Source organism: Mustelus asterias, chromosome 5 (assembly GCF_964213995.1).
Source record: "Mustelus asterias chromosome 5, sMusAst1.hap1.1, whole genome shotgun sequence".
NCBI lineage: Eukaryota > Metazoa > Chordata > Chondrichthyes > Carcharhiniformes > Triakidae > Mustelus > Mustelus asterias.
The window spans coordinates 81,361,438-81,376,461 of record NC_135805.1 but is presented as its reverse complement, the minus strand read 5'-3'; the positions used below and the strand labels follow the sequence as shown (position 1 = coordinate 81,376,461).

At 40.5% G+C, this 15,024-nt stretch overlaps 1 protein-coding gene across 1 annotated transcript in view; it reads left to right on the top strand.

The window, feature by feature from the left end:
- Positions 1-14,749, top strand: part of cyp39a1 (cytochrome P450, family 39, subfamily A, polypeptide 1) — a 34,255-nt gene extending 19,506 nt beyond the window's left edge. Inside the window, exons 8-12 of the mRNA XM_078213732.1 lie at positions 1,701-1,834; positions 4,777-4,872; positions 10,568-10,656; positions 13,067-13,154; positions 14,007-14,749. Of these exons, the coding sequence (XP_078069858.1) occupies positions 1,701-1,834; positions 4,777-4,872; positions 10,568-10,656; positions 13,067-13,154; positions 14,007-14,129 (530 nt within the window). The 3' untranslated portion in view covers positions 14,130-14,749. The remainder of the gene's footprint in view (positions 1-1,700; positions 1,835-4,776; positions 4,873-10,567; positions 10,657-13,066; positions 13,155-14,006) is intronic.
- Positions 14,750-15,024: the final 275 nt, after the last annotated feature.

Sequence of the window (15,024 nt, the reverse complement as noted above, 5' to 3'; positions counted from 1 at the left end):
CTTCATGGGTTCTGTACCTGCTGATGGAATTCTATGTGTGATATTACCTCTGGATTCAGAAGAAGGAAAACGATACAAAAGTCTGAGGTCACGTACCAACCGACTCAAGAACAGCTTCTTCCCTGCTGCTGTCAGACTTTTGAATGGACTTACCTTGCATTAAGTTGATCTTTTTCCCACACCCTAGCTATGACTGTAACACTACATTCTTCACTCTCTCGTTCACTTGGAAATAAGTGGGCGTATTAATGAGAGGCAACATGGTTTGTGAAGGGGAGGTTGTGTCTCACGAACTTGATCGAGTTTTTCAAGGAAGTGACGAAGATGATTGATATGGGTAGGGCAGTGGATGTTGTCTACATGGATTTCAGCAAGGCCTTTGACAAGGTCCCTCATGGCAGACTGGTGCAGAAGGTGAAGTCGCATGGGATCAGAGGTGAGCTGGCAAGGTGGATACAAAACTGGCTCGGTCAAAGAAGGCAGAGGGTAGCAGCGGAAGGGTGCGTTTCTGAATGGAGGACTGTGACAAGTGGCATTCCTCAGGGATCAGTGCTGGGACCTTTGCTGTTTGTAATATATATAAATGATTTGGAGGAAAATGTAACTGGTTTGATTAATAAGTTTGCGGACGACACAAAGGTTGATGGATTTGCGGATAGCGATGAGGACCATCAGAGGATACAGCAGGATATAGATCAGTTGGAGACTTGGACGGAGAGATGGCAGATGGAGTTTAATCCAGACAAATGTGAGGTAATGCATTTTGGAAGGTCTAATACAAATAGGAAATATACAGTAAATTGCAGAACCCTTAAGTGTATTGATAGGCAAAGGGATCTGGGTGTACAGGTACACAGGTCACTGAAAGTGGCAATGCAGGTGGAGAAGGTAGTCAAGAAGGCATACGGCATGCTTGCCTTTATCAGCCGGGGCATTGAGTTTAAAAATTGCCCAGTCATGTTGCAGCTTTATAGAACCTTAGTTAGGCCGCACTTTGAATATAGTGTTCAATTCTGGTCGCCACACTACCAAAAGGATGTGGAAGCTTTGGAGAGGATACAGAAAAGATTTACCAGGATGTTGCCTGGTATGGAGGGTATTAGCTATGAGGAGAGGTTGGGGAAACTTGGTTTGTTTTCACTGGAATGACGAAGGTTGAGGGGCGACCTGATAGAAGTCTACAAGATTATGAGAGGCATGGACAGAGTGGATAGTCAGAAGCTTTTTCCCAGGGTGGAAGAGTCAATCATTAGGGGGCACAGGTTTAAGGTGCGAGGAGCAAGGTTTAAAGGAGATGTACGAGACAGATTTTTTTACACAGAGGGTGGTGGGTGCCTGGAACTCGTTGCCGGGGGAGATAGTGGAAGCAGATATGGTAGTGACTTTTAAGGGGCGTCTTGACAAATACATGAATAGGATGGGAATAGAGGGATATGGTCCCCACAAGGGTAAGGGATTTTAGTTAAGTCAGGCAGCCTGGTCGGTGCAGGCTTGGAAGGCCGAAGGGCCTGTTCCTGTGCTGTTATTTTCTTTGTTCTTTGTTTCCTTCCCTATGAACGGTATGCTTTGTATAGCGCGCAAGAATCAATACTTTCCACTGTATGTTAATACATGTGACAATAATAAAATAAAATCAAAATCAAGATATTTAGAAAAAAACTGCAGGTGTGCATCATTCTTTTTTTTTTAAATTTCCTTAGGTAATAAAGAGATCAGACCAGAAGAGCATGACCTACAGAAGCTTCCATACTTGAAATGTTGCATTTTAGAGGCAATTCGTTTGCGAGCTCCAGGAGTTATAACGAGAAAAGTGGTGCAGCCATTGAAAATTAAAGTGAGTTATCTATGTTGTTGCTGCTTTCAAGCAAGGCGAATGTAGGTAGGTATAAATCGCTCGAGCTGTGCTGAGAACAAACACGGAAAGAACAGCGGAGACCTCTTGAATTTGATTAACAGGAAACTGCTGTCAAAAATGTAGATTCACAAGCCTGGAACTCCAGGAGTAAAAAGAAAGGTATTAAGCTATTAAAAGAGCAACTGGAACAAGGACAAATCTATTGAAATCAAATGTGATATGTAGAGAGAACACAAAAGATAAGGTACTTACAAAAGCAGTACAGATCAGATTTTACAGAAAATAGATTTTGTTATACGGTTACCCATAACTAATCACTTGTATAGCGTCAAGGTTGATCTGATTAACTCTTTTTTATAAGAAGCAGGATAAATATCAGTTTGCAAATGGGATTGGTAGTTGCAGGGCTAGGTGCAGACTGTGATCCATGGAGTGTAATAGTTCCTGTGGTTTGGGGATTGTGAAGAATATTTGTCTGGAGGACTGCAGGACAGGATAAGATCACAGTGATGTGAGAACTACACAATACATAATTTTTGCCTCAGGAGATTAAATGGATGGGGTGTGCTCCATGATAAAGATATCATGTGATCTGTGGAAGAAATGTTTCAGATGAACAAAATGGCCTTTTCCCACTTGATGCTTTCTTGATTCTTATTTTAAAATAAATATCCCACGTATCTAAATTTACACTGTGCCAGTTTGCATAAAATGAACAAAGTGTTAGGTTTAAGTTTTTTTTGGCTCTGGGTGATTTTGGTTCTTGCATCTTCGATCACAAATTGAGATGCTGTGTACCTTCGAGACTGTTTATTTACCCTTGAGATGTGCTTTCAGTTATGTGCCTGGAATCAGAATCAGTGTATCCTAGTCTAATGAATATTTTTAAGTTTCTGGAATTTACCTTATATTTCCACAGGATCTCATTCTCCAGTCTTTAAGAGTGGGGGAGTATTTTTTGCAACCTTGGGTATAAGATGAAAAGTTATTAAACAATTGACAAGGAAATAATCTAGAAAGGATAATATAATTATATATGTTCATAGCAAAATATCCAATATCCAAAGTTTTAACTGGGAAAAAAATAGAAGAGTTGAAGTCTATTGATCATAAATGATCTTACAGATAACATTTAAAGAGAAAACACTTTTCTTTCTTGCAGTCTTTCTATGGGAAAAGCTTGCCTGTCTAATCTTTTCTGTTAAGGTTCTAATTAGTTCAACTATTTTCTACCATATGAATTTAATGAACATGTGTATCCTTCTACTATTAACCATGATCTGAATGGATTTTACATTCAAATTCAAAAATAGTTGGCTGTTAAAATTTAACTTGATAAGTCACACAGTCAAGAATGTGTTTGTTCAAAAGTACTTTCATGCTCCCTCAAGCCCAGTTTCAAAATCCAGTCTGAATTGACCTCACATTTGCATAGTTGGACATGGATTTGCTGGTTTGTTACTGCAGCTGGCTTTAAACTCCTTTGGCCTGATTTTAACTTGGGGATGAAAGTTATTCAAACATCCCTTTGGCAGTGTGGGGCACAAAAGACTTTAACTCCCTTACCTCATCTGTGTAGATCCCAATAGTGTCCGGCCCCAAATCAGTGATAAGCAGCGGGGGGTTGGGAAGTGGCCACCAAGGACCGAAACAATCATCCCTGGCACCCGGGTAAATTATTGGAATGGATCAGGAGGGGCTTGCGAATAGATGAGACAAGGGAAGCTGGGGAAGGGGAGGCCAAAACTTTCTTTATCAGGCCCAGGTGAGCAGGAGAATTCCTCTGGGCTCCACAAGCAAAGGTCTTTTATACAAACCACTTATCTTTTCGGTTTCCTCTTTTGTTCCCATTAGGTTGACCTGATAGGGAAGCAAATTAAAATCGTAACTTGCAATAAGAGAGTGGAACCTTGACTGTGTGCCTGATTTCCAGGGGGGTACTTTTATCCCCTGACATTTTGTTCCTGGATTTGAAAGGAAACCAGTTGAACAAATGTTTTGTTGCACAGGTCATCCTCCATTTTTTGCTTTTCGTGACAATCATATTACACAAGTGAGGAGATCCATCACTAATTCAAAAGAAATATAACTGAACTATTTCAGGTGTGCACAATACAGTGCATGTCACAAGTGCAGATCGCAGATTTGAATATTCTAAAACAAAAAATGCAGGATTGATGGTTCAGTGAATTCATCCAGTGCGGAGCTGCTCATGATAATTAAGGAAAGTTCATATGTGGTCACATTCTTTGCTTAAATAGATAATTTCAACCAGTATAATGGTACGTTGGCCTCATTGGGCAGGATTTTATAATTTCACTCATCTCGAAACCATAAAATCCTGCCCAAGGTCAATAGACCTTTCCATGGTCCGCCCTTCACCTGCTCCGATTTCCATGGTGGGCAGGACGGTAAAATTCCCACCCTTATCTTTGGAACGGTAAGGGGAAAGTCGATCAGAGATCCTGCTCTTAATGACCATCTAATGAATACTTCTGGGACTAAACTAGAATAGAAATTGTCTGGGAAATGAATCAGGCTTAGCCATGAAGCTTCCGTAATTGAATATCGCTGTGACAATCCTCACATTGTGTAACAGTCAGCTTGGTAAGATACTGGATGGTAGCCAGCACCTATGTAACCAAAACCCACCACAAGGGGATGGATGATTATTGGGGGTGGGCAGGAATGTAGGGTTGAAGTTACAATCAGATCAGTCATGATCTTATTGAATGGTAGAACAGGCTCAAGGGGCTGAGTGGCCTAATCCTGCTCCTGATTCATCTGTTCTTGGGCAGAAGCTGATTAAATACCTTTAGGAGAACAAAGGAAGAAACTACAAACTATTTTTAAAAATGTCAAAAATAATTGCACCTGTACATCTTCAGGAATTATGTAATGGCAAAATCTTTTTCCTCTAGAATTACATTGTTCCTTCTGGAGACATGCTCATGTTGTCAATTTATTGGGCACACAGGAATCCAAAGCATTTCCCTGAACCTGAAAAGTTTCTTCCCGTGAGTATATTTGAGCATTTTATTATTGATTATCTTTGGATATGTGTAGCAGAAATGCTTGCCAATACCTCATGTCTACACAGCAAATAGAATTTTGAATCCTTTGGAACAGTAGTAATATTTTCATCTTAATACAGGAATAGTTCCTTGGTTACAACAAAAGCAAATTCATAATTTGGAGTGATCTTAATGAACAGAAATCAGGAACAACAGTAAAGTACAATTATAAATTTCTATGGTATTTTACAAAACTTTCTAAGTCATATAGCAGTTTACTTTATTGAAATAATGGACCTTTCCATGGTCCGTCCCTCGCCCACTCTGATTCCCAGGGCGGGCTGGACTGTTTGGGAATATGCTGGAAAAATATGATGCTTAAATCAGGGTCAGATATATTCAGGCACAACACTAATAACTGTATTGCAGTTGTGCTAATTTGTCGATTTTCTGTATTTCATTGTTCTGTACTTACCTGTTCCCTTATTTTTTCTCAGCATTTTTGTTGTCAAAACTAATTCCTAGCTACCTTATTTCTTCTCCATTGCCTGCCAAGTTTTCCCAGTTTGTTTTTTTTCCGAGGTCCTGGTAATCTTTATCTCCTCCCAATGTATTATGCACCAATTAGATTTTTCTTTTTTTGTTATTTTTCATCTCTGCTTAACTATACTGACTATGCATCTTATCATCATATTCTACAGGTATATGAATAGAAAAAGATTGGTGAAGACAAATGTAGGCCCCTTAGTGAGAAACAGGGGAATTTATAATGGGGAACAAAGAAATGGCTAACCAACTAAACACATACTTTAGTTCTGTCGTCACAAAGGAGGAATCAAATAACATACCACAAATGTTGGGGAACACAGGGTTTAGTGAAAGGGAGGAACTGATGGAAATCAGTATTGGTAGGGAAATGGTGTTGGGAAAATTGATGGGATTGAATGCGGATAAATTCCCAGGGCCTGATAATCTGCATCCCAGAGTACTTAAGGAAGTGGCCATAAAAATAGTGGATGCATTGGTGGTCATCTTCCAAGATTCTATAGACTCTGGAAAAGTTCCTACAGATTGGAGGGTAGAAAATGTAATCCCACTGTTTAAAAACAGAGGTAGAGAGAAACCAGGGAATTATAGACCAATCAGCCTGACATCGGTAGTGGGGAAAATGCTAGAGTCCGTTATAAAAGATTTAACAGCAGAGCACTTGGAAAACTGGCAGGATCGGACAGAGTAAGCATGGATTTACAAAAGAGAAATCATGCTTGACAAATCTACTGGAATTCTTCAAGGATGTAACTAGTAGAGTTGATGAGGGGATGCCAGTGGATGTTGTTTATTTGGACTTTCAACAAGGTCCAACATAAGAGATTAGCCTGTAAAATGAAAGAGCATGGGATTGGGGGTAGGGGGAACTGGTGGGTATTAGTGCATTGAGACGGATAGAAAACTGGTTGGCAGACAAGAAACAAAGAGTAGGAATAAACAGGTTTTTTTCCAAGTGGCAGGCAGCGACTGGTGGTATACCAAAGGGATCAATGCTAGGACCCCAAGCTATTCACAATGTAAATGATTTAGATGAGGGAACTAAATGTAATATTTCCAGATGATACAAAGCTGGGTGGGAGAGTGAGCTGTGAGGAGGATGCAGAGTTGCTTCAGTGTAATTTGGACAAGTTGAGTGAGTGGGAAAATGTATGGAAGATGCAGTATAATGTGGATAAATGTCAGGTTATCCACGTTGATAGCAAAAACAGGAAGGCAGGTTATTATCTGAATGGCTATAGACAGAGAGACCTTGCAACAAATTTTGCTGAAGGTAAGCATGCAGATGCAGCAGAAGTTGAAGAAGGCAAATGGTATGTTGACCTTCATAGTGAGAGGATTCAAGTGGGTGTGCAATTTGGCGAAACCAGCCTCTGTGTTCATTTGGCAACACAAACTTGACCTAATTTTACTGTCTTGGGGTCAGATCAGCTGCCCGCCAGGGAACAACAGGCAGCCAGTTAACGTCAATTATTGGTAATCGCAGGGCCTATTCAGGCCCTCTTGTGCTGACTGGAATTTTTTAAAAATTAAATGATGGGAACCTGTTTCCCACTAGTGAAGTGTTTAAATTCACTAAATAGCACTAAACGACATAGGGTCAGACGATGTGGAGTCTGTGTGGGTAGAGTTGAGGAACCACAAAGGCAAAAAAACCATAATGGGAGTTATGTACAGGCCTCCTGACAGTGGTCAGGACCAGGGGCACAAAATGCACCACGAAATAGAAAGGGCATGTCAGAAAGGCAAGGTCACAGTGATCATGGGGGATTTCAATATGCAGGTGGACTGGGTAAATAATGTTGCCAGTGGACCCAAAGAAAGGGAATTCATTGAATGTTTACAGGATGGCTTTTTGGAACAGCTTGTGATGGAGCCCACGAGGGAACAGGCTATTCTGGACTTAGTGTTATGTAATGAGCCAGACGTGATAAAAGATCTTAAAGTAAGGGAACACTTAGGAAGCAGTGATCATAATATGGTAGAATTCAGTCTGCAATTTGAAAGAAGGAAGGCAGAATCAGATGTGAAGGTTCTACAGTTAAATAAAGGTAATTACAGGCGCATGAGGGAGGAACTGACAAAAATCGACTGGAAGCAGAGCCTAATGGGAAAGACAGTAGAACAGCAATGGCAGGAGTTTCTGGGAGTAATTGAGGACACAGTGCAGAGGTTCATCCCAAACAAAAGAAAGGTTATCAGAGGGGGGATTAGGCAGCCATGGCTGACAAAGGAAGTCAGGGAATGCATCAAGGCAAAAGAGAGAGCCTATAATGTGGCAAAGAGTAGTGGGAAGTCAGAAGATTGGGAAGGCTATAAAAACAAACAGAGGATAACAAAGAGAGAAATAAGGAAGGAGAGGATCAAATATGAAGGTAGGCTAGCCAGTAACATTAGGAATGATAGTAAAAGTTTCTTTAAATACATTAAAAACAAACGGGAGGCAAAAGTAGACATTGGGCCGCTCCAAAATGACGCTGGTAATCTAGTGATGGGAGACAAGGAAATAGCTGAGGAACTTAATAAGTACTTTGCGTCAGTCTTCACAGTAGAAGACATGAGTAATATCCCAACAATTCAGGAAAGTCAGGGGGCAGAGTTGAATATGGTTGCCATCACAAAGGAGAAAGTGCTAGAGAAACTAAAAGGTCTGAAAATTGATAAATCTCCGGGCCCAGATGGGCTACATCCTAGAGTTCTAAAGGAGATAGCTGAAGAAATAGTGGAGGCGTTAGTTATGATCTTTCAAAAGTCACTGGAGTCAGGGAAAGTCCCAGAGGATTGGAAAATCGCTGTTGTAACCCCACTGTTCAAGAAGGGAACAAGAAAAAAGATGGAAAATTATAGGCCAATTAGCCTAACCTCAGTTGTTGGCAAAATTCTAGAATCCATCGTTAAGGATGAGATTTCTAAATTCTTGGAAGTGCAGGGTCGGATTAAGACAAGTCAGCATGGATTTAGTAAGGGGAGGTCGTGCCTGACAAACCTGTTAGAGTTCTTTGAAGAGATAACAAATAGGTTAGACCAAGGAGAGCCAATGGATGTTATCTATCTTGACTTCCAAAAGGCCTTTGACAAGGTGCCTCACGGGAGACTGCTGAGTAAAATAAGGGCCCATGGTATTCGAGGCAAGGTACTAACATGGATTGACGATTGGCTGTCAGACAGAAGGCAGAGAGTTGGGATAAAAGGTTCTTTCTCAGAATGGCAACCGGTGACAAGTGGTGTCCCGCAGGGTTCAGTGTTGGGGCCACAGCTGTTCTCTTTATATATTAACGATCTAGATGACGGGACTGGGAGCATTCTGGCCAAGTTTGCCGATGATACAAAGATAGGTGGAGGGGCAGGTAGTATTGAGGAGGTGGGGAGGCTGCAGAAAGATTTAGACAGTTTAGGAGAGTGGTCCAAGAAGTGGCTGATGAAATTCAACGTGGGCAAGTGCGAGGTTGTACACTTTGGAAAAAAGAATAGAGGCATGGACTATTTTCTAAACGGTGACAAAATTCATAATGCTAAAGTGCAAAGGGACTTGGGAGTCCTAGTCCAGGATTCTCTAAAGGTAAACTTGCAGGTTGAGTCCGTAATTAAGAAAGCAAATGTAATGTTGTCATTTATCTCAAGAGGCTTGGAATACAAAAGCAGGGATGTACTTCTGAGGCTTTATAAAGCACTGGTTAGGCCCCATTTGGAGTACTGTGAGCAATTTTGGGCCCCACACCTCAGGAAGGACATACTGGCACTGGAGCGGGTCCAGCGGAGATTCACACGGATGATCCCAGGAATGGTAGGCCTGACATACGATGAACGTCTGAGGATCGTGGGATTATATTCATTGGAGTTTAGGAGGTTGAGGGGAGATCTGATAGAAACTTACAAGATAATGAACGGCTTAGATAGGATGGACGTAGGGAAGTTGTTTCCATTAACAGGGGAGACTAGGACGCGGGGGCACAGCCTTAGAATAAAAGGGAGTCACTTTAGAACAGAGATGAGGAGAAATTTCTTCAGCCAGAGAGTGGTGGGTCTGTGGAATTCATTGCCACAGAGGGCTGTGGAGGCCGAGACGTTGAGCGTCTTCAAGACAGAAATTGATAAATTCTTGATTTCTCGAGGAATTAAGGGCTATGGGGAGAGAGCGGGTAAATGGAGTTGAAATCAACCATGATTGAATGGTGGAGTGGACTCGATGGGCCGAATGGCCTTACTTCCGCTCCTATGTCTTATGGTCTTATGGTCAATTATTGGTAATCGCAGGGCCTATTCAGGCCCTCTTGTGCTGACTGGAATTTTTTAAAAATTAAATGATGGGAACCTGTTTCCCACTAGTGAAGTGTTTAAATTCAGTTAATTAAAAAGGAAGTTAGCATCAGTAATGGCAACTATGAAACTACCGGATTATCATGAAAACCCATCTGGTTCACTAATGTTCTTTAGGGAAGGAATTGTGCTGCCTTTATCCAGTCTGGCTTATGTATCACTCCAGATCAACAAAATGAATGAAAATGGAAGATTCTGGCATCTTTTTCCTTTACCTAATTCCTTCTAAATGTAAATTGGAAGTACTAGGTTCGAGCTTTCTTTACATTAGGTGAAATTAAATCTATATTAGTTATTCACCACCAAACTTGGTTCCATGCTTTTTCTTGGTAAACTTTTATGTCAAATAGTATTAAGGTTTCTGGTTTAAGTGTAGTGATGTATTTTATGATTGAATACCTGAGCAAGATCCTCCCCAAACCTTTCCTCCAGTGTAATAAGTTTCCACAAACTCACAATATTAACCAGGTGCTTAACTTGAGGAATGAATTTTGCTTTCCCCCTGACTCCACAGTAGTTGCGACCAGAACTGTGTACAAAACTTAGTGCTTAATATACAATCTACTTATCACTTTCTGGGACTTACATCCTATTCTTTTGCTTAAGAACTTGTTTGTTTTCTTTACGGCTCCTGTAACTGTACAGTGTCAGCAAATTATCCACAAATACCCCTAATTCCCTACCCTGTTTCGTCTGCTATAGATTATCATTCCAGCTTATTCTTTTGATCGATTTGTTAAACGTTTACATTTTTCCCCACCTTCCATCCACAGTTTGGTACTTGACTTTGTTTTATTTCCACACAATAATGCAGAAAAATGTCGTCTTCCTGCAGGACCGATGGAAAAAGGCAGATATAGAAAAACACGTCTTCTTGGATGGCTTCATGGCTTTTGGAGGAGGCAGATATCAGTGCCCAGGAAGGTAGGAGACAAGCTCAATATCATGTTTTTCAGTTATTGCATTGCTATGTTTAACATTTTAGCCAATGTATCTCTAAATGAAGCTGATAGATTAATGCTGCAGACATTTTAGGATGGGAATGTGTGGTTAGGCTATGACGAGTAATAGTGCTTGAGTTTTTTCATAGAATCTGCCAATTGTAGATCAGGTCTTAACAAGAAAGACATTTTTATATTGTTTCAAAAATGTCTGCTTTGCCTCACCAAAGTGATAATTTTATTTCATATACGAACATACCTCTGAATGCCTTTGAGTAGTACAGCAGAATAAATAACTGTTGGCTTTGAATATGAAGATCTGTGCTGTGGAAGTGTGCTCAACAGGAACCAGGCTAATCAGTCCAAATTATCTTGGCATCTCAAGATATTGATAAACACGCTAGAGTACCAGGTAATAAAACTAGTATTTGATTTATTCGGCTATTGTAAAGCAGTAGCCCCATGTATTATATATAATATGTTAAAAATATCAGCAATCCTTGTCATAAAATAGCGCATCTCTGATTCACTATGAACAATGTTACAATCTGGTTAGAGATCATTAACATTTAAAGAGAAATCCAATACTCTGTGATTAACTGACAGAACTATACCGCAAAAACAAAACATGTTTTAAACAAAAACATGACTGCATATAAGAATTAAACAAAGCTATGCAGAAGGGTCATATAGGGAAGTTGTACAGGGATGGATCACGAAGGGGGTTCATGACAGTGGGGGAACATGTTTGGGGGTCAGCCAGCGGAGGGCCCTGATTCAGGCAACTTGTGTTGGGGCCCGGTAGAACATGGCACCGATGGGGGGGTCCGATGTCAGTGGAGGTGGGAGCGAGTCTCCTGGTGCACCATGAGATTGGGGCACTCTTGTGAAATGGCAGCTGGATGTTCTGAAGCCAGTTTCACCAGCATGTTTAGGCTCCACCACCCCATACTGGTGCCAAGCTCCCAACTCCCCCAAAAAAGTGATGTGTCAAAAGATTGCGATGCGGAACACGCCTGAGAGACTGGCGTAGTTCACCCCATGTTTCTTGCCGTTATGGCACTTAGAAATCTTTGGGGAAGGTTCTGTCCCACATTTCTTGTTCACCTGCTGTACGTCCTGTGTTTCATTTGGTGCACCACACTTGCTTTCTCTTACATCTGGTTTGAAACTGAAGACAACATAATTGTAGCTGAGATTTTCCATTCATTAAACACCAACAAATCTGAACTCAGTGGCTATGGAATAAAAGAATCAGAACGAAACTACCTGACTAGAAACTATTAAGGATATATGAAAAAGAATCAGTCATAAGCTGCCAGAAGAATAATCAAAGGAAAAGCTGTTTTAATTAAGTCATTGAAGGATTGTAAAGTTGGTTTCAGTCACCATTTTCCCCTTGCTGAAAATTTACTGGAACCAAGGAATTCAGTACTGAGTCCACATTAACATGAAATAAAGAATTTTGAGGGGCACTGGACGCTGCTGCCGAATTTGTATGGATGCAAGCCACCACGCACCCACGATGCATGTACGCTTTTATTCTTCCCACAACTCATCCCCACTGACTCTCATATACAGTTGCTGTAAGGTTCTGAAGAAGTTATGTTCAGTTCAAAATGTTAACTCTGTTTCTTGCTCCACAGATGCTGCCAGATCTGCTGAGTGTTTCCAGCACTTTCTGTTTTTAAGCACAGATGTTAGATGAACTGATACTGCCATGTGTTGCCCTGTATAGCTTTTTCTCAGTTGGATTTCACTTCTTTCCTAGTGCACTGAAGCATTAGCTTTAAAATATTGAGCAACTTCACAGGGATTTGTGCATGTGTGTGTAAAGTTACTGGAGATTTCCAATCTATCAAAGGCATAATAAGGTCATGTCAGCTGTCTTGACCTCCTGGTTTATCTAACCAGGAGTTTCAGTAATAAAAACAGACTACCTACTTGCTCAGGAGATCTTGTGGTGCAGTGGGTAGCATCCCTGCCTCTGATTCAGAAGCTCCAAGTTCGAGTTCCACCCAAGGACTTGATGGCCAAGAAAGGTGCGTTCATAACGCGGCCAAATATCTTGAGTATCAGCCTGCAGAATCTTTCCAACATAAACAACACACCAATGGCATGACCAGAGCAGGAGACTCCTGGCCAGCCATGTTTGATGTAGACTGGCGCACCTCAAGCTATATGATAGGCTAGGGACCTGTTCCAGGAAAACCTTCACTGTGGGGACAGAAGAAAGTCTGAGAAACTACTACATACTGGCTCAGAGCTCTTTAGAAAATACAAATAAAGCTTCAATAATCTGATGGTTGGTGAAATATAGCTGATAATTACTGTCTAGCTATGTTCTATTGGGCCTGGTTTCTTCTTCAAACAGCTATTTTGTTTCCTCATAGGTGGTTTGCATTGCTGGAAATTCACATGTTTGCTGCCCTCATACTTCACAAATACGAGTTTACTCTATTGGATCCTGTCCCAAAAGAGGTAAAAGCAATATAAATTGCATGCAAGCCAAATAATTTGGGAGATTCATAATATGTTAACTATTTTGATAGAGGTGGGCATGTTTTGCTGAGGAGCTGTTGATGAGAGCTCCAATTTCAAATTTGCTGTTCCATTGATGACGGTCATACAGCCAATGTAAAGAGTCATAGCTGATGCAGAGAAAGATTGGCCAGCGAACTTATAGTTTCAAAAAGACAACATCTGAAGCATATTCTGTTCAAGTATCTGGACAATCTTCACATGCAAAATAAAAAAAAAAGTACCATTCAATCTTTCTTTTAAATCAACTCCAAAATCAGTTTATAATTGGAAAACCAACACCATTTTAACTCAGCACGAATTGGCTTCCTTACTGGAAAGTCGACAGAATGGGAATTTGAAAAATGTCTAGTGCAGCATGGAGCGCTTTTCTGAGGTGTCAGCTGATGCATACAGTTGAGATAAAGTACAAGAGGTTGAACTCTGCATCTTAACCATGTATGTCTGATTGGGACGCATAATGCTGACCTAAGAATATTAAAGCTACATCTGGCTTCTCAAAATCATTAAGATAACACTCGTTTGATTCTGTGTTATCTCAAAAAGCCATTCTGGAAATGCTAGAATATATAGTATGAATGTTACAGTACGAGGTAACATGCCACATATCTCAAACACATAGAATTGTGGTTCATATTGCATTTGTAACCTCTGTATTCGATCAAATTAATTATGTGTGTGTGTGGTAGCTGTGAAAAGTGCATCTCTCCATGATAATAATGTAACAGAAACTGTTGTACATTTAAGTTAGTTATTGAAATTTGACATTGATTTTTCTTTCTCTCTTTTCAGAGTCCGCTTCATTTAGTAGGAACCCAACAGCCAGTGGGTTCTTGCAGAGTTGAATATAAATGCAGATGGCCATTATTTACATCAAACCTAACAACTGTACTCAAAAATAGATCTGATCAATGATTTCCTTTCCTGTACAATGTAAAAGCAATAACCATATCTGTCTGAGGTACGTCATGCAGAATCATGTGAATGTTGGATAACATAAAGGTTAATAATTTCACATTGAAACAGTACTGGTAGAGAAGCCCCTCATGATCAAAGGAGGAATCAGAAAAGATTAAAGCAAATTACTGCGGATGCTGGAATCTAAAACAAAAAACAGAAAATCTCAGCAGGTCTGACAGCATCTGTGGAGAGAGAACGGAGCTGACATTTTGAGTCTGGGTGACTGCGTCGGAACTGGTAAAGATTGTTGGGGAACTCTAGAAAATTATCCACATCCTTAGCTGCCTAAAGGCACAAAAGTCTTCAACGTAAAAGCTCAGATACAGAATTAGGGCTATGGAAACAAACAAAGAATTACTACAAGGTATTACTCGCAATTTAATAAGTAGCATTACTGGAGAAGCTGAGGTATATGTACCATTGCATGACTATAACAATGATGGAGAGTTCCTGCAAGCATGATGGGCAGGAGCACCCACAAGTGAATGAAATAACTTAAATCCTGCAGAAAACATCACACAGTCAGAGAGAGATCAAAAACCTTCCAATACAGCGGGTGAGATATTTATCAATTATGGAGACAAGTTATCAAATTCCATTCCATGAGAAAGCTACATTAAGTTTAGCTCATTAGCATCTCAGTCCCTTTTCTCCCCACTTGTAATAAGGCTTTGTTGATAAAAGACAACAGAAGTAAATATTTGTGGGAAACTGGTTTCAGAAAATGACTTCAAATGCACATTCTCCTTACCTGCTTTGACCTTTCTTCAGCATTCAACGCATTTGACCTCTTCCACTATCTCTTCTATTCTACTACATATCCCCCCATGGTCCATCTCAGTTGGGCTGT